General features: G+C 42.2%; 1 protein-coding gene across 2 annotated transcripts in view; it reads right to left on the bottom strand.

Moving 5' to 3' along the window:
* Positions 1 to 2,647: 2,647 nt before the first annotated feature.
* The window catches only part of Papss2 (3'-phosphoadenosine 5'-phosphosulfate synthase 2), a 74,799-nt gene continuing 57,119 nt past the window's right edge, over positions 2,648 to 20,327 (bottom strand). For both annotated transcript variants that reach the window (XM_013017241.1, XM_013017240.1), the window contains 5 exons: positions 17,382 to 17,587; positions 8,309 to 8,444; positions 6,227 to 6,495; positions 4,739 to 4,968; positions 2,648 to 3,817 (listed from right to left, as the gene is read on the bottom strand). In XM_013017241.1, coding sequence (XP_012872695.1) covers positions 3,676 to 3,817; positions 4,739 to 4,968; positions 6,227 to 6,495; positions 8,309 to 8,444; positions 17,382 to 17,587 — 983 coding nt within the window. In that variant the 3' untranslated portion in view covers positions 2,648 to 3,675. The remainder of the gene's footprint in view (positions 3,818 to 4,738; positions 4,969 to 6,226; positions 6,496 to 8,308; positions 8,445 to 17,381; positions 17,588 to 20,327) is intronic.

The following is a 20,327-nucleotide window of genomic DNA, read 5'->3' on the forward strand; positions in this document are numbered from 1 at the left end:
TTAATGACCTTCAGAATTTCCTTGGTTTTTGTTGTGATACACCATTTTTTCATCTCTAATTTTATTCATTTGGATTTTTCACTTTGTTTTGGCTAGTTGGGGTAAGTTTGTCAGTTTGTCAATTCTTTTTGCTTTGTTTTGGTTTTGGCCAATATTAGGTCTTGAACTCAAGCTGAATGCTTTTGCCCAGCTTGCCTACTCACAGTAGGTACTCTACCACTTGAGCCTCTAGTCTAGCATTACATTTTGCTGACAAATTGGAATGTTGTCTCAGACTTTTCTACTCTAAGTTGAAACTAATTAGATGGAGATACTTAATTTTACCCAAACTCTTAACCTACCAATGTAACATGTGTTGGTCTTTGATCTGGGAGGGGTTTGGGTTGCAGCTTTGGATTTGTGGTATAGTTCTAAAAAGATTCTGGAATCTAATTCTGGAGAATGCTCAGGATATCTGGCCCTCTCTTGCCACCCAGGTGCAGAAGATTGTCTAGCACACCAGTGTGTTTTTATAAATGTATTTCTACCTTCATTGTGTGTGTCCCTGATGGCTGCATGATGACAGAATTCTCCTTATCCCCACAAGTTCTTCTCTCTTTGGACAGGCACATAGTTTCTAATACACTGTATCTGCACCCCAGATCCCACCCCCAGGATTAAGAACTGCCAGGCAAGGCTCTCTGCTTACCTCTGGAGGGCTTATTTTCCTCTGGAAGTAAGTGCATGATGAATTTTGGCACCTTCTGCTCTTTGGTAGCCTCAACAGGAGTATTATTTTCACTTAGTTCTAGAGTCACATTGAAGTGTACATATGCCTTGCCAGGACTTTTTCACCATGTCCTGAAACATTTGATGTACTTCCTAGCACTGCTTATACCATCATGTCTTCACACACACACACACACACACACACACACACACACACACACACACACACACACACACACACACACACACACACACACATCTCACTCACCCTGCCTATTTCATAGCCTTTTTGGCAGTGGAGCCACCAAGTTCTAGGAACCAAATTGGAATGTCTACATATTGTAACTTTGCATTGATCATTTATTACACTGGCTGTATCTGAGGTCAGGATCAGTAGTAAAAAATGACATAAAGACTTTAGGACAGATGTGAACTCCATTCAAGGAGAAACAGCTGTATGTTTAAAGGCCCCTGAGAGTGGTAGAGCCCTGTAACTTGTTTGTACATGCAAAAGTAGCAGCTGGTCAGGTTAGTGGAGGTATGGGGATTGCCAGAGTTTAAAAAAAAAAAAAAGAAGAAGCTGCTGGGCGTTGGTGGCTCACACCTGTAATCCTAGCTTCTCAGAAGGCTGAGATCTGAGGATTGTGGTTCAAAGCCAGACTGGCAGGAAAGTCCGTGAGACTCATCTCCAGTTAACCACCAGAAAACCAGAAGTGGTGCTTGGCTCAAGTGGTAGAGCACTCGCCTTGAGCTGAAGAGCTCAGGGACAGTGCCCAGGCCCAGAGTTCAAGCCCCATGACCACCACCAACAACAACAAAGCTATTTCTACACCTGCTGGTGAATGTCCTTGGGGATACTGTAAAAAGGGAATAAGGAAGATAGCCTCATCTCTGAAATGGAAGAGGAAAGCCAGAGCCTCCTGCAGTAGAATTCTAGACAGAGGCCCCTGAGCAACTCTGTCACCTCTGAAAAGGTCCATGTTAGTGCCTGGCTGAGACCACAGGTCACTTATACCTGAAGTACAAGTTAGAAATGACATGAGCCAGGGCAAACAGTCTCTTAGCGAGTTGTTGCTGCTGTCTCTATAAAGTCAGAAAGCCCTCAACAGTCCTGTGATTGGCCCACACCTAGTGTTACAAGACATCAAAGACAGGCTTGGTTCTGAAAATTTTATTAAAATAACAAGCATTAATTATACACAGAAACAGTCATTTGCACTAGGTGTAGTTCTAGTAGAACAGTTTAAAATATCTTTACACATCAAAATATGTTTGATAAGGCACACTGCCATCCTGTCTCATGTTTTCAATAAATATACTTTTTAAAAGGCATCTGATTAAATGTGTATAGGCACCATACCATTGAAAGACAAATTTTGCTGTGGCCATTTCATGTAATTTATTCTCAAAAGACCTTGTATTGGTTAGCATTAAAAAAATGATTAAGAAAAAAAAATCACAGTTTTCTTTCCAGTTTAGGTCTCTACAATAGAGACCTAGGTATAAAAAGTGCTATTTCTTCATATATCCCTTAACAACAATGAATTACACATAAAGTACAAAGAGTTCTCTCAGGAAACAGAGCCTTTAGGGCATGTCTCAAAACAGCTTGAGTCTTTGGTAATGTTTGGATTTCAACTGTGTAAACATGGAGGAGTTCAGGAAACCCTTGGGGTTTCTTAACATTTGGGCCTTTCCAAGAATGGTACAATGGTGCTTGCTCTGTGTGTCTGTGTGTCTGTGTGTCTGTGTGTGTCTGTGCACGTGCGCACGTGCACCAGTCCTGAGACTTGAACTTAGAGCCTAGGAGCTGTCTTCTTCTTTTTTTTTTTTTTTTGCTCAAGGCTAGTGCTCTGCCACTTGAGCTACATAGCTCCACTCTGGCTTTTTGCTGGTTAATTGGAAGTAAGAGTCTCATGGACTTTTTCCTGTCTGGAAACTGATCCTCAGAACTCAGCCTCTTAAGAAGCTGGGATAACAGGAGTCACCCACCAGTGCTTGGCAAATATGCTGCTTTTTAATTACACCCTCACCCCCACCTCCCGGTCTAGTTTTGTTAAGTAGTTAGGAATCAGAACCAGCTCTTGTGTTGTTTGGTCTGGGAGTTGAGTGGCCTGGGCACTCAGTGCCACCAGTACTTGGAAATCTTAATTTTGTGTTTGTTATGTCATCTCTGTTCACTACTGAAAAGAGAAATTTGCATTCCATATGTTCTGGGTCCTTTTGTGTGAATTTCTTGTGGTCAGAGTGGCTGCTGATGCAGCCTCTGAGGGACTTGTACAATGACCACAGCAAAGGAAGGGAAAGTGACTTTCCCTGACATGGCCAAATCCTATCATTAAGCACTCTACACTATTAAAAGTCACCATTTAAATGGAGTTACTATTCACAGGCTATTAAGACTTCTCTCGCTGTTAGATTAACTTTTGTGGCAGAAGTAGGTTGCATAGATTAAATTCACATCACACATTTGATTTCTCCAGTCAGGTCTTCAACACTCAGGATGTTGGGAAGTAAGGCTATTAACACTCATGAAGTAAAAGATTAGCGAGAATCTTGACACAAGCCACATGTCATTTAGTTGAGGGGCTGTTTATGTTTTACTACTGGTACATGATACTGGGATTGAAGGTTGGCAAGATTAAGCTGCCAAATATGATTTGCTTTCTGGCATGAGGTTAAGTGAAGAAATCTGGGATTTACTTGCTTAAATGCAGGGAAGAGAGAATTTCATTCTAAAATGTATAGTAATATTGCTTTTTCCTGCTAACATTGAGTCTTCAGTTGGCCTTTAATATATATAAAGAAGTTGATTTTAAATTATAGGGACAATTTTCAGCTCCATTACAAAATATAATTTTAAAATCAGCCATTGAGAAGCAATTGGATAGAAAGCATCGAAGATTCCAAAAATAGAAAGGTAATCAAAGAGCACTTTAGAAAAAGACTTGTGGAGCCAACGGGCATCTAGTTGATCTTTTCCAGGGATCGGTAGTAATCTGTCAGGACCTTCCATGCTTTGGGGGCCATGAAACCATCTGGAGGATTTTCTCCTTCCCTGGCGAGCTTCCTCATACGAGTTCCTGAGATGAAGTCAAACTCTTCATGCCTGTCATAGTACAGCAACACAACTCAGTGTAGGTAATAACATTTGCCTTAAAGATTCTTGGAATTTGGTGATGGGTTTTGGACCCATAGTTTAGTTTTTCTTTCTGTAAAATGCTGCATTTTTGAAAATGGGCAGTATTCTAATTCTTCAGCAATTGTTGGAAGAAAGGAAAATAATAGGTAGCCACTATTTTCTGTGCACCTGTTCTGTTATGGGAAGTATCTTGAGTCCAGAGACCATCTTCTGTTTTTCTTATATTTTCTGTGAGCTCTCAGCATGGAGATTTGATTTCATCATAAATACTCAATGGAATCTCTCTCTGTGTTACTTTATGAGCTAAGCTATTATTATTAATTTTTTAGACAGTTGTAGGGTTTGAACTCATGCCTGGGTACTGTCCCTAAGCCTTTTCACACAGGTAGCACTCTACCACTTCTAGTTTTCTGGTGCTTAATTGGAGATAAGAGTCTCAGGGAGTTTCCTCAGCTCTCAGCCAGCCGAGTAGCTAGGATTACAGGTGTGAGCCACTGGCACTCAGCTGAGCTATGCTATTTCTTTTGTTACTTCTTGTAATATGTTAGGCACTTAGTGCATGCTCAAGACATATATGTTGAAAGAGCAACAACTTGTGTGTGGAAGGGCGGGTGCTGGAGAGGAAATCTAGGACCTTGCATACTCTAGGCAAATGTTTTACCGAACTAAGCTATACTCTGCCCCAATAGAAGTATATGGATCATCTACTATACGCAAGGACTGTGCTACAATCTCACAAGGTATAAAGTGTGTAGAATGATGTCTTGAATGTCAAGGAACTCAATTGGGAGCATGCAGAAATTGAATGGAGAGTTTTCCAAAGGGTCAATCATTTTCTCATCATTACCATTTGTCAAGATGTCGATTAATTTTCCTCTAGAAACCTACCTTGCTGGATCATAGAAGTCCATGGCTTTTTTAGTTTTATTGTAGGCAGCCACTCGGAATGGAATGATTTCTACAGAGGTGAGGCCAGGGGCCATGCTCAAGACCTTGCCCCCATGGGTGGCTTCATACAGGTCCTTCTTGGTCTCAGGGTGAGGCATTCCTGCAGGATCCCTGCCTACAATGTAGAAATTGGCCCCTGCAATCATTCGACATCTGCAGTGCCATTGGACCTAGGAAACAACACATAAGAAACATGATGGTCATTGCAGGCCATGTCTAGGCGTTTTATGGAGATTTAGTAGTTCTGCTTTCAAAGTAATTCAGTGACACACATCAACGAAAAAGCTTTGAGATAGTGAGTCTAAGACTTTGTGCTATTTTCTTTTTTTTTGGTCAGTTGTGGGGCTTGAACTCTGGGGCTGGGCGCTGTCCCTCAGCTCTTCAGCTCAAGGCGAGTGCTCTACTGCTTGAGCCACAGTGCCACTTCCTGTGCTATTTTCTTTAGCTTGATTATATTGGGTCAGACAAGAGCTTTAAAGACATGAATTATAGGAATCTTTGTCTTAGAATTGGAGATTGTATTTCCTCATTTTGTTCTCCAAACAGGCTAGCAGAACAGGAACATTCAGATTCCTGTTAGCCAGAACTGTGTGAATTTACTTCCCAGTCCTTTCCTATTCAGCAAAAAATCACAGGTCCTAACATTTCATGATCCAGCTGCTAGTAATGAACTAATTTACCTTTGAGCTCATCACAACACTTGCCCTCTTTTTTCTTTTTGCTGGTCATGGGGCTTGAACTCTGGGCCTGGGTGCTTTCCCTTAGCTCTTCAGCTCAAGGCTAGTGCTTTACCACTTGAGCCACAGCATCACTTCTGGCTTTTTCTGCTTATGTGGTGCTGAGGAATTGAACCCAGGGCCTCATGCATGCAAGGCAAACACTCTACCACTGAGCCACCTTCCCAGCCCCACTTGCCCTCTTTTAAGTTCAGACAAATACAAAGTGATGGATAGGAGAACTAGGGATCTAGAACTTCAATATGATTGTGGCCTTCAGAAGGTCAGAACATTTGTGTTTGTTGTACTTTCTGCAAACATCTTCAAATTCGCCACACTGCAAAAGAAAAATCTGTCCCATAGCTCACTTTGTTATTATGAAGGGAGAACTTTTTCTCTCAAAGACATCTCCTATGGAATTCACAGCATGTGAATCACTTAGAGTAAGTGGGACTAGTGAATATTAGGGTAGACCAACTTGTCCTATAACCCAGATAAGCTTTGTTATCCATTTCATTCACATGCCAACCTCCTCAAAGCAAAAGATAACTGATTTGATATTTTTAGCATCTTTATAAATACAAAGAAGACCAGAAGATTCCAGCAATATGTTCATCAGGAAGAAGGCTCCCAAGCACTCATTTGCCCTCGTGAATAATGTATGAGCATGTACACTGAGTCCCATTGCCAAGACCAGCTCAGAACCACCCACCTCAGTTGGCCCCGCATATAACATGGGAGATGGGAAGATGGCAACAATGGTTGACTTGGGATCTAAAACCCCTTCCTCCAGCACAGCTGCGTGCTGCTTCATCCTCCAGTCAAGAGGAACATCATCATCTTTGGTCCAGCCCCCAAGAGGATGTAGCAGGAGGACTGGGTGCTTATAGCCCCTCTCCAGGAGCCGGCGGCGGGTGTCCTGCATCAACAGAGCATGGCCATTGTGGACAGGATTGCGCAGCTGGAATGCAAACACAGCATCTGAGAAAGAAAAGCAGAGAAGCCAAAGTCAAAGAAACAGTGTTGGTTGTTGCAAGGACAGAAAGGAAATAATGTAGTTATGTTTACTGTTTATTGCATTCATTAAATCCACTTGCTTTTGATAATCAGCTGCAGAAATATATCTGGGTCTTTAAAGATGTTAATCCAGTATCACCAGCAATGTTGTTGCTCAGACACAGACAGGGTACAGAGGCAGGAAGCCATAAAGGGAGATATGTGACTCAGGAATGAAAAGAGTTGTTGCCAGGATATTTCCTGCAAACCAAGGCTTTGACAGTTCTCTTCTACCTTGCTCCAGTCCTTATAACTGGGGCTTAAAAAATATTTTGGCTAGTAATTTGACTCCTTACTTGGGTCTGTAAGTTAACTAAAAGCAAGAGGAAAGCTTGGCATGTCGGTCTTCATTTTGCATCTGTCTTTTCTCTGAGTTATTTACCTTGCATTCATGTTTGAATCCAGGAAAGACTTATCTTTACAAGAGCAGGGAAGACTGCCTTCTAGTAAGGGAACAGCTATCTGCCTCTCGTCAGACCACCCACCAGGCAACGATGACTTGCTTATCTGGACCAATCTGATTCCCTCAAGTGATGACAGTTGTAAAAGTTCTCTGATCCCCTCCACAACTAAGACTGAGATACAGATCAACCAGGCCATTCTTTATCCAGGACCATCCAAGTATATGCACATCTTTCATACCCTGTCCAAATTCTTTATTTGAACCTTTTAAAGCTCATGTTTGTAGCTGGAAGATAGTTGGAGTGTTGCTTTGTCTCTTTTGTGGTGTGCCTGTATACAATAAACCTCTCTTCTCTACCTTCATCCCTCTCTATACCTTCACTACTACCTATATGGCATGTTGGGGTGAGTGGGCAGATCTGATGGGGAGTCCTGGAGTATGGGCTTGGCACCTAAAACTTGGCTGCATCACTTCACAAGAAGATGAATGATGATGGGAAGATTTTCTGCAGCCCGTGCATGCAGCAACAATCTACAGATATAAAAACAAGTCCAACCTCACTTAAAAGAAACCTTCATAACTACTTACTTCACTTAGACTCATGAAAGCCTTTATCTTTTTGTCTCTGTAATGTAATTAATTGTGGAACACCTCAGAGATATATAAAAACCTAAAACAATATGAAAAACACTAATTTATTATTTTTCTCCTCTCCAAAATGTATACAGGAAAAATTAAAATCTTCTCTTTCATCCAACTTCATCCCCCAAAGGAAGCTAATTGTCATTGGCAGTTTGGTGACACTGGAAGCATTTGTTTCCATATACAGAAATACACTGGGGCTTTTAAAATTCTGTTTTTAAAACCATGACTGTACTATACTCATTTTAATGTAATTTTCTTTTTCACTATGTTTTTTGTTATCCTTGTGCATATTTTAAGTTGCTGCACAGTAATCCAGTATGTGAAATGCTTTTTCCTCTCCCCCTTCCCTCCCAGTACTAGAAATTGAACTCAGGGCTTCTTATGGGTTTGTGTGGTGCTCTACCACTGAGCCGGACATCCAGTCCTTTTTGCTGCTTAGAGATGAAGTTTCCAAAAGAAAAGGACTTTTCTGCCCAGGATGGCCTTGAACCTTGATCCTCTACATCTCAGCTTCCTGAGTAAATAGGATTACAGGCATGAGCCACCAGCACCACACACAGATTTAAACTAACACACACACACACCAGCTGATGCATTAACTTCTTAAAATGCTTATTCCTATATTCTCAATTTCTTAATCAGAGAGTAGCAAGGAAAAATCAACAAATTCATTAAAGTCAGCCTACATACCAGAATTCATTTCTTTACATTTCTGCTTGAGCTCCAGAGGTGTCAGGCGGTATTGGTCCAGGCCATCATTCCACCTTATTCTCTCGAAGACCTGAAGATCTCCACCAACCAGCCAATCCCCACTTTCCATCACCATCTAGAAAGGACATTATTGAAGTTGTTAATGATGAATACCATTTTGACAAATATTCTCCTTTTGGACTTTGGATTACTATTAAAGAACTGATCCTAGTTCTCCAGCGTTTCTAGCACAGTATTTCTCAAACTGTTAAGTCTCATAATGTCTTCATAATTTAAAAAAATTCTGGGAATGCAGCTCAGTGGAAGAGCTCAGGGTCTGAGGAGCTTCTTCCTTCCTGAGGAGCTTTCATTTATGTATGTTTCTGTCTTATACAAGTTTCCATATTAGAAATTAAACAGAAACTTAAACATGGCTAACTGAGTTAAAGCAATCAATCCATTACATATTAGTGTAGTAACATTTTTAGCAAAAAAAGTTCCTACCCCATTAAATAAGAAACAGCGTTGGTTTAATTTATTTGCAAGGCTTTTTAATGTCTGACATAACAGAAGACAGCTGGTTTCCCATAACTTCTGTATTTAATTGATGGCAATAAATTTCTTGGAACTAAAGCAAATAAAGGGAGCTCAACTAGAGGCAGGTAGTTGGAAGAGAGGAGTTGAAATCTTTTGATATCATTGGATAATGTTTTGACACTATACCATATGCAACAAGTCATGGTTTCTATTTCTTCTCTCTCACTCTCCTTCTCCCTTTCACTCTCCCTCTCCTCTCCTCTATGTTTGTTGCTCCTGGAACTTGAACTCTTGCTAAGTTTTGGATTTGTTTTTGTTTGTTTTTTTGGCTTACAGCTAGCACTCTACCACTTGAGCCATGCCTCCAATGCCAACTTTTTGCTGGTTAATTGAAGTTTTGAGGATTTTTCTGCCCATGCTGGCTCTGAATCATGATCCTCAGATCTCACCTTCCTCCCTTCCTTCCTCCCTCCCTCCTCCCCTCTCTCTTTCTTTCTTCTTTTTCTTTCTTTGTTGTGGGGCTTGAACCCTGCACCTGGGTGCTGTCCCTCAGCTCTTCAGCCCAAGGTGAGTGCTCTACCACTTGAGCCACAGCACCACTTCTGGTTTTCTGGTGGTTTATTGGAGATAAGAGTCTCATGGTCTTTCCTGCCCAGGCTGGCTTTGAACCAGGATCTTCAGATCTCAGCCTCCTGAATAGTTAGGATTACAGGCGTGAGCCACTGGTGTCTGGCTCAGATCTTAGCTTTCTAAGTAGCCTTTTTCTTTCTTTCTTGAGGCCAAAGCAGGATTCATCCTGCCTCAGACTTCCAAGTTTTATTGCATCATATCTGGCTTCAAGAACTAAGGTTTTTTTCTTCTTTTTTTTAATAAAGTCTTCTTTTATTTATTTATTTGCTTGTTTGTTTTTGGGTCCAGTCGTGGGGCCTGAACTCTGAGCCTGGGCGCTGTCCTCAGCTCTTCAGCTCAAGGCTAGCGCTCTACCACTTGAGCCACAGCGCCACTTCCGGCTTTTTTCTTTTTTGCTTGTTTGTTTTTGGGTCCAGTCGTGGGGCCTGAACTCTGAGCCTGGGCGCTGTCCTCAGCTCTTCAGCTCAAGGCTAGCGCTCTACCACTTGAGCCACAGCGCCACTTCCGGCTTTTTTCTTTTTGCTTATGTGGTGCTGAGGAATCGAACCCAGGGCCTCAGGCATGCAAGGCAAGCGCTCTACCACCTTCCCAGCCCCTTGTTGCCTTTGGAATTTGAAACCTTATCAATATTTTTTTCATACTGTATTAAAAATCTATTGTGCTTTGAAGGAATCATTTACCTATGAAGGATTCTGTAGCATAATATAGTGGTCAACTAGAAAATGTTTATTCACTGAGTTTGTTTTTAAAGGCTGAAAAATTTTACTTTAGGATTTAAGCATATTAATATAGATTTATTCATACCATTCCTAGTCTCAGCAGAAATTCTAAGTGTGTGGAGCTGACAAGCCATGGTAAATACATGTTTGCCTATTTTCCCTTGAAACCTCAAGGTTAATAATTGTGAGATAATTAATCATCTCAACTGTTTCCCTCAAATTGACAGCATGGTTTTTCATTTTAAAAAATTTAGATGCTAAATATCCAAAGATGGCTCGTGGGAAACAAATGATAGAAAGACATAGAGGTGGGCTGGGAAGATGGCTTAGTGGTAGAACGCTTGCCTTGCATGCCTGAGGCCCTGGGTTCGATTCCTCAGCACCACATAAGCAAAATGAAAAAAGCCGGAAGTGGCGCTGTGGCTCAAGTGGTAGAGCGCTAGCCTTGAGCTGAAGAGCTGAGGGACAGTGCCCAGGCCCAGAGTTCAGGCCCTACAACCGGACCCCTCCCCCCCCAAAATGAAAGACATAGAGGTAGTGAGGGTATATCCCCACTCAATAGCATGTCATGAGTAGATAACTGGGTTTACAATGACCTTTTTCCAAGAGGGACTGAGGGAGGGTTGGCCTAGAGTAGTAGTTCTCAACAGAAGGTGACTGTGCTTTTCCTAGTGACATTTGCTGATATCTACAGACAATTTGATTGTTGAGTAGGAAGGGGTATGCTGCCTCAAGCATCTAGCATGTACAGGCCAAGGACACTGCTACACATCCCACATGCCACACAACAGCCCTCACAGCAAGTATCTGTGAAGTATCTGTGCTAAAGAGTAGCACAAAGAATTAGCCCAATTGGCATAATTGTGTTGAGTTAAGGAAACTCGGGCCAAGAGAGGGTAACTGTGCAACAGATTGTACAATAGAATACTGTCAATAGTCAATGGAAGTAATCTTAGCTGCTTAGGAGGATGAGAGCTGAGGATCGTGGTTCAAAGCCTGCCTGGGCAGGAAAGTCCCTAAGACTCTTATCCTCAATTGACCATCAAAAAAGCTGGAAGTGGAGCTGTGGCTCAAGTGGTGGAGCACTACCCTTGAGCAAAGAAAGCTCAAAGCTCAGAGACAGAGCCTCAGCTCTGAGTTCAAGCCTCAGTATGAACACATGCACACACAAAAATAACTATACTGTAAGTATAATAACTATAAGTAACACTGCCCTCATTGCTTAGGCCACCCATAAAATTTTGAGTTGACACCAATTCCTTGAGGGTAGAGTTACTCATTCTGGACACTAGGGGGCAGCCATGTACTCTACTGCTCTCTATATATACTGTATTGCTCTACTGGATGAAGACAGACTTCAACTACTTTGATTACCACCCAGCATAAAAACATGGCTGTATTATTTATCATAGCTAAGATATGGAGCCACCCCAGATGTCCCCAGTAGATGAATGGATCTAGAAAATGTATTATATATGCACAATGGAATTCTACACTTCCATTCTACACTTGTCCCATTTGTAAGGAAATGGATAGACTTGGAAAAATCATATTAAGCAAAGTAAGCCAGACCCAAATAAACAGGCTCCATGGTTTCCCTCATCTGTAGTAATTAGTATATGTCTAGGATAGTTCTGGAAGAAGATTACAATAGCTCAATAACTACGTATACATGACCATACAAAATGATGCTAAGTGAAATGAACTCCAAGATATGGAAACAAGAGAGTTTTTTTTTTTAATGCACTCTGTTGTCATTTCTTTCTCCTTTCATTTTTCCCCCTCTGGTTTATCCTCTGTTGTCACTGTTTTTGATTTTGGTACCCTGTACCTTGTATATACATTTATCTGGTTTGGGGAAGAGAAGGGGAATAACAAAATAGTGAGACCAAGGACAAAGGGTGAACCAATGCAACAGCAATGCTCACAAGACACTATGTTGGAAATGAACTCTGCAACTTGCGTGGGGGGGGAGGAGGAAGATTAGGGGGGAGGGAAAATGGGAGAAAACAAGCGGGGGGGTTAACACTGTTGAACAAGAAATATACTCATCACCTTATGTAGCCATAACCCCTTACCTTTACAATAAATAAATTGCCTTTACAATAAAATATTATTTAAAAAAGAAACACACATGGACTTGTGGCACATGGAAAAAGGAAATACATAATTCTTTAGAAGTAGAAAGGCCTTCTTCATGAAAATGGGTAATTCTGCTCAGTTATCAAGTTTGAAATTTCCAAGGGCGGGGAAAACATGGCTGTGTGACAAAACAAATTTTAAAATGGGGCTTGAGGGATTTCTGGAAGGTGGCGGAACAACCCTCTAAGAAGGGGGAGGAACAACTCTCCCAGGACACCTCTCTCCACGCTGTTGCAATTCTCCTATCAGGAAGGGAGGTCTAGGGCTTTGTGGCCTCAAAGAGGTCTGAGTCCCCTGCCAGACCCTCAAGGTGACAGCTTAGCGGTTTTTCAAAACTGCATGCACAGAGGATAAGAACAGGCCTAAAGAGTCTGGTAAAGGAGTGAAAGAAGAACAGGGCTCAGAACCACAGAGGAGGATCTGAGCTCCAACAGCAGAATAAAGAGTAAGCGATAAGAATAGACTACACTAAAAAAAAAAAAAAAAGAGGCTAGAATAGAATCACTCAATCTGAAGACAAGGGAATGAACAATTGAGAGAAGAGGATCATCTGAGGTGAGATAGTGCAGAGATCAGAATGAAGGAAAAGGAGAGAAGGGAGAAAACAGAAGGAAGGAAAGAAGTAGTGACTTTGGGAATATCCAGCCATGACGACATGTTCAGGAAGAGAAACTAACACCACACCTGTGAAGAGCTCACATTTTACTCCTGCGTTATCATGGAATGGAGCTTTAAGGGACTTGGTGATCATATAGATTTTCAGAAGATGGCTTTGCGGAGAGGAAGCAGTAGTGTTCAAGGGCACACAGCTGCCTTACCAAAGCCAGGGCCCAAATCTAGGACTCTGCGATCTCCGTATACACCAAACCCAAAAGACCTTATCAGTGCTCCCTCCCCAGGGTAATATTTCCCTATCATCTTCCACAGTACCCAACACAGGGGTGGATGGAACAAGTATAGATTTCCCTGGGAGAAGGCAGAAGGGGATTTGGTTGTACTGATGGGTCATGAGAGTTACTAATGACTCATTAAAGGAGGAAAAACAGCTGAGGCAGCAGTAGGAGAAATGAAGTCCTAGATTGAGGAATGAGCATGTGCAAGACCAGCTTCAGAAGGACCGAAAATAAGCTGGGTTTAAGAGGTCAATCACGTTTCTGCAAAGGGGTTTTCACATCAAAGGTTAGAGCACTGGCTGACGCGTGAGCACTGGTGTGGAGGGGAGCAAGGTAAGAGGCAGGGAAGCTTGTAAATACCATGGCCCCCATTAGAACAGGAGTGAATAAATCCCACGTAGTATAGGAGAAGCAGACCCGTCAGAGCTTTGTGCTTGAACAAGAGAAGAAGAAACAAGTGTGGCATCAAGGTTCTGGTTGTAAGTCCCTGTTTGGATGTCAGAGCTGCCGGTGAGACAGAAGACACACAGGGAAGCAAGTCTGGGGTTAGACTGTGCAGCCTGAACCCGAGGCACTGTCAGCATACACCCATTTGAAGCCAGATAGGAAACACTTCCAAGTCATAATCTAATGAAGTGCTTCTCAGCTTCATAATGCATTCAAATCAAAGGCGCTTTAAAAAGCAATTAAATCAGCATCAGTGGAGGTAGAATCTAGTCTGGGGTATGTGTGTCTATGGTTGTTGTTGTTGTGAGGTTTTTTGTTGGTATTGTTGTTGTTTTGTTTTGTCAGTGTCTCTGTGATATAGCCCAGGCTAGTCTTGAACTTGACCCTCTTCATTCTATATCCTGAGGTTGGCATGCATGATTATACCCAGCACAGTCCAGATAATTTTTAAACATTTTAGGTCATCTAGCCATTGAGTTGTCACTGTGAAGTCAGAGGATATGAAACCTTTTATTCTGGTCTTTCATTGGGACATTCTTTTGATTTCTACATATGTAACATGGAAGCACTGATTTCCCTGCTGCACAGGAACATTGTGAGAACTAATTACTGCTTGGAAAAGCTTCGGGAGCTATAGATGAAAAGGAAACCGGGTTACTCCTTGCAATGTTTTTACAAGTTTCACCTGCTCTTCCTAGTGGCTTCCCCTGAGGTTATGTACAGGTGCTATATTTATTGATTCAAAGAGAGTCCTTGAATGGAAGGTCAAGCATGCCCTTGTGCCCACATGTCGGGCACTGTGGCTCAAGCCAGTAATCCTAGCTTCTGAGGAGGCTGAGATCTAACGATTGTGATTTGAAGTCAGCCTAGGCAGAAAACTCTGTAAGACTCTTAGCTCCAATAAACCAGCAAAATGCTAGAAGTGGATCTGTGGCTTAAGTGGTAGAGTGCTAGCCTTGAATGACAAAGCTAAGGGAGAGCATGTTGCCTGAGTTCATGCCCCAGGATGACAGAGAAAGGGGAGAGAGAGAAAGAGAGGAGTGCTCTCAAGTGAAGGGCTGGAGAGCAGAGTCAGACCATTTCCTTGGCATCAGATCATTTTCTGTGAACTTCAGTCTCAGTACCACATAGAAATACAAGAAATGCCCATGATTATTTTAGGGAATGACAATTTAGGGAACATTTCTGTTTCTAAAAAATTACCTTAACATATTACTGTCTTTTGTTTGTTTTTGTGGTCGTGAGGTTTGAACTCTGGGCCTGGGCGCTGTCCCTCAGCTCTTCAGCTCAAGGCGAGCGCTCTACCACTTGAGCCATAGCGCCACTTCTGGTTTTCTGGTGGTCTATTGGAGGTAAGAGTCTCACAGACCTTCCTTCCCAGGCTGGCTTTGAACGGTGATCCTCAGATCTCAGCCTCCTGAGTAGCTAGGATGACAGGCATGAGCCACCAGCGCCCAGCTTATTACTGTGAGTTTTAAGGTGTTAAACATACACAGTTTTTTCTTTATAAATCTTGTGTGTTATGCATTTGCTAAATGAGCCTTCAGCTCCCCAAGTGTAGTCAGTGCGTGTGGACTGAGTGGCTTCTCTGGTTATACACAGCCCATTTCTCTCCATTAGTTCACTGGAAATATTTACAGAAGACACTGACAATATTGTCACTGTCCAAGTGACACCATCACTCTCCCTGGTTTCTAAGAAACTGAATGCAACTGGTGACATGTACTACAAGACAGAGGAAAAGAAGTCATCACTTTAAGAGCTTCCTGAGGGCTTTAGTGCAAGCCATGTGGATGTTGTATCTGAAGAAAGAAATATCCGTGGAAGGATAAAGACAGACAGTTATTCTTATGGCCAGTAGCTATATGATTACAGTCTTGAGCCTGTATGATTACAGTCAGGAAAGAAGAGATTCATGAAGCTTAGAACTTAACAGTCCTCAGCAGGCCCCAGTAAGTGTCCAGCAACCTCAAGGACTATCATCCTCTGAGAAAAACAGCCTGCTTTGCATGTGTGTAAGATTAGAGCTACTTCTCTCTCTCTCTCTTTTTTTTTTTTGGTTGGTAGTGGGGCCTGAAAGCTGGGCCTGGACGCTGTCCCTCAGCTGAAGGCTAGTGCTCTACCACTTGAGCGTCAGCCCCACTTCCGGCTTTTTCTGCTTATGTGGTGCTGAGGAATCGAACCCAGGGCCTCATGCATGTAAGGCAAGCGCTCCACCACTGAGCCACCTTCCCAGCCCCTAGAGCTACTTCTCTTGAGGGCAGTTAGCTGTGTCCAATAAATTTAAAAGCTGCTTTACTTGACCATTGACCTCTTGTGGTTTGATTAAAAAGGCTCCAGAGGCCACCACCAGGGGCCATGAAAAGGTCCTTCCTATCTTGGAACATTTCACAACTGAAGAAAAACAAAACCAAACCTTAATTTTCTACAGGGTCATAAGCTGTGAGGCATATTTTGGTGTCCTTGATGAAGAGCCAGTATGCCTCATTCATGTTCAAAGGCTCCCAGGCCTTGATAGCTCCTGACAGTTGCTCTAGCTGGGGAATTTGAACAACGAAATGAGTAGAATATGCTCTCTTCATTTTTACTCTCGTGCCTTTATCTCAGATGAGAAATAGTTTTTGCATACAATTACAGCTTTTTAGTGGAACCCCATTCAAGCAGTCCTCAAGACCTTGGCTACCAACCCTATCTGTAGTTAGAAGCTGCCCAAGGGGTTAAGGAGGGTTGGTCTATTTTGCTTTTGGAGAGGACAGGCCTTCAATGATCTTCACCACATACACACATTTTTCATCTTCAAATTATCCTTTGGTAAAAATGCATAATCTTTCCTCTGGGAACTCAGCTAATATCTGTGCTAGTTATCCTTGGTTGAAGAAATGTCATTGACCCATTCACTGTCAACAGATCACGAACTCTCAGTTCTTTTCCAAGAGTTGGTTGGACACAATTCGTGTGTATTTTTCAGAGGAACAGGGCTGCCAACTCTATTTGTTGTTTTGGGTCCTCTACTCAAGATGTGAGACTAAATTATCTACTTAGTCCCACTTAGCTGAGGATGAGGGCATCAGAGAATCGGATGATTTAGGGGGTCATCAAGACCAGCCATCAACAGAAAGACATTCTTTACCATCTTTCAAAATCTCCCTATGCAAAAATCTATCTTAGACATTCAGCCTTCCCTACTTGGGAGGCAGAGAATGGGAAGTTCATGGTTTGAGGCCTGTCTGGAGAAATAAAGTTAGCAAGAAAGGCCATTTCTCCAACCCATAGTTGGGTACAGTGGCAAGTGCCTGTCATCCCGACCTACATGGGAGAGTGAGAAGTGGGAGCCAGGTCTACCGGGGCACAAAAGTCCATGAAACTCCATCTCCATGGATGGGAAGTTAGAAATGGTGGTGCACACTTGTGCTCCCAATGACAACAGAAAGCCTATAGTGGGAAGCTTAGGCGTGTGCTGGAGAACAAGGCCTTACCCTAAAAATAACCAGTGAAAAATAGGACTGGAGGCATGATCCAGTCTATCTGCCAGCCTGGCAAGTATGAGTTCCAACTTCAGTTATCACCACCAACATAAAGAAAGACATGAAAGGAAATGAGTCTTCCATCAGTTCTTTTAGGCTTCCATGAAAACTAAAAAGAATCATTTGTTGTCCTCAGTAAAAAGTAGATGGAGAAAGCCCTTCCAAAGGTTTTGCCACTTACTTTGATATGGGGGTGCTTTACACACGTTGTGCCCCACACCCGAGAACAACGCTCTTCCTTCCGATGCTCGTAGAATTCAGGGTCTTGTAAGATAGCCACCTTCTGCCCACCGTAGGTCAGGACAAACTCACTGCACCCCTCCAGCCTTGCCTTGTCGTCTGCAGAGATGGGCAGCACGATGGGGATGCTCATGTTGATCACTCCGTCTGCGGAAAGACCCGGCCTGAAGCATGAATACTCGGATCTAAAGGGTGTCCCGTCCTGGGTTTGTTGCTGTTGTTTCTTTGAGACAAAGTCTCATTCTGTAGCCCAGACTGGCCTTGAACTTGCCATCTTCCTGCCTCTGCTTTCCAACTGCTGAAGTTACAGGCCTGCACCACAACCTCTGACACAGGTGTTCTGTCCTTTATGAATAACTCAAACATAGACAGTGTCCCTTCTGAAGAGTCCCCTGAAAAGGCTTTAAGACCTGAATCCAATGTGTTTGCATCAGCTGCCCCAGTTTCCCTGAGTGTGTGACAGGAAGTCCCCAGAGGGCCTCCACACGCAGGAGCCAGAGTGTATGAGACAGTGGACTGAGTACAATCAAAGGTCAGCTCAGTACCGGACCTCATTTTGCAGATAAGAAGGGGACATTTCCTGAGGTCCTTTAAAAAAATCTTTGTCCTGATCCCAAAGCTCTAGAGTTTAAAGTTTTAACAACCCAACTATATAAAGTTTGACAAAACAAAATGAAAGTTGAAACGAAACAGAAATCACTACTTTTTCTTAGACATGAACCTTTTAACCAATATTGGGCACTGCCAGTGCACTGACCTGAAAAGAAAGAAAAAAAATCAGACAATTTACATTAGTTAATGGGATCCCCAAAACAAGTAGTTCTGTTCACTGTGGTCCAGGTACAACACTGCCTTGAAATAGTTTTGAAGAGACTGATGATATCACTCATCTGGAACACACAAGTCCAGCTAGCTCAACTATAATAGAGAGAGACTGTCCAACGTGAAAAAACTCAAAGGAGTGAAACATAATTGACTTCAACTCATGTAAATTCTTCAGGAGTCCCTCTCACCTTTATGCCTTACTTTGGAGGAATTTAAATAAGCCAGCTTTTCTGACTTCTCACTATATAACACAACCAATCAGGAGGTAGAGTGTGCTGCTTTAAGAAGCTAGAGCTTCACTGGGCCCAGGCATGTATATTTTGGTAACTCTGCCCAGATGAATATTAAAGACATCCTACGATTTAAAAAAAAAAAAAAGAAGAAGAAGCTAGAGCTTCAGCAGCACAAAATGTAAACAGCTTGACCATAAAGGAAGAGACTGGAATACTGTGAAAAACAGACGTAGAAGCTGTGATGATTAATCTTATGTGTCAGCCTGGCTAGGTCACGGTACCCAGTTATTCAGCAAAACATTATTCTCAATGATTCAGTAAAGGTGTTGGTTTTTTTTTAAAGGAGAATTACTATTTAACTCAGTAAACTCGGATTAAATTAGACATTCCTCCATAATATGGATGGAGCATATCATGAAAAAAATGAAACAAAATGAAATAACAAAACATAGGTTTACCTCAAAAGAGGGAATTTGGGCAGCAGAATACCACTGGATTTTGGACTTGACCATCTCTTTTCTGGGTCTCTAGTCTGCTGGCCTACCTTGGAGATTTAGAACTTGCCAGCTTCTACATTCCACATTCCCACTTCTCATGTCATATATGTATGTGCATGTGTATGTATATATATGCATATATTATATATACACACACACATATACATACACATCCTGTTGGTTCAGATTCTCTGAAGAACACTGACTATGCAGAGACTAAAAACATGGAATCAGCGAGAGGGTCAACAGCCATACAGGTGTCTCACTTCTCAGAGGACCATTACATAAAAGCCCAGTTTAATAATTGATTGAACTAATGATGACAGCGTCTGTGTGTTTATGCATGTGACTTTGTATGTATGTGTGTCCATGCTGGAGTTTGAACTTGGAGCCATGTGCTGTCACATCTGTCACTTTTTTTGCTCATGGCTGACACTCTACCTCCTGAGTCACACCCCATTACATTTCACTTGGCCATCGCCTCGCCCCGTCCACGGGCTCCCTGAGCAATGCAGCTTCTGTTCCACCTGTATCTTGGCACTGTGTGAACACTGGTAAGGACAAAGCAGTGCTGGCTGTCATAATGGGATGGCATGGGAAGGAATCCTACAGAGTAACAAAGCAACTGCTCCCATGCACTGAGAGCTGCGTTCCACGTGGGTGTATACAAATTGACTGTGGCTTCCACTGCCATCTTGTTCTATTTTTCTATTACTTAAACTTATACAACAGTTTGAGTGCAGTGAATATTTTCTGTGGCTTTAAACATGGATTTGGACTTTCAGCTTTTCCTTCAATTGTTTCAACTCTGGTGGGAACTGCCTTGATGATTTTATTGTTTTATATCTCATTTTGGAAGAATGTTATGGGTCTTAATCAGGGAAAGTCCAACAGATAACTTCTAGTCCAACTGAATAATTCATTCTTTGCCTTAAATAATTTTCAGGCCTTCCTTGTAGATCAGCTGATGGGTTCCATTGAGTGTTCTTATGTATAAAAGAATCTTCATTTCACCTAACATCAACTTATCTGACCTTTTCTGCTTGACTCAGACATATACCAGTTTTTGCAAATAAGGGAAACCATGGAACCTAAGTTTATTTGGGCCTGACTTACTTCACTTAATATAATTTTTTCCAAGTCTTTCCATTTCCTAACAAATGGGGCAATGTCATTCTTTTTGATGGAGGCAGAATTCCATTGTGTATATATACCACATTTTCTTTTTTTTTTTTTTGTCGGTCGTGGGGCTTGAACTCTGGGCCTGGGCGCTGTCCCTCAGCTCTTCAACTCAAGGCGAGTGCTCTACCACTTGAGCTACAGCGCCACTTC

The sequence above is a fragment of the Dipodomys ordii genome, unplaced genomic scaffold, assembly GCF_000151885.1.
Source record: "Dipodomys ordii isolate 6190 unplaced genomic scaffold, Dord_2.0 Scaffold34, whole genome shotgun sequence".
Lineage (NCBI taxonomy): Eukaryota > Metazoa > Chordata > Mammalia > Rodentia > Heteromyidae > Dipodomys > Dipodomys ordii.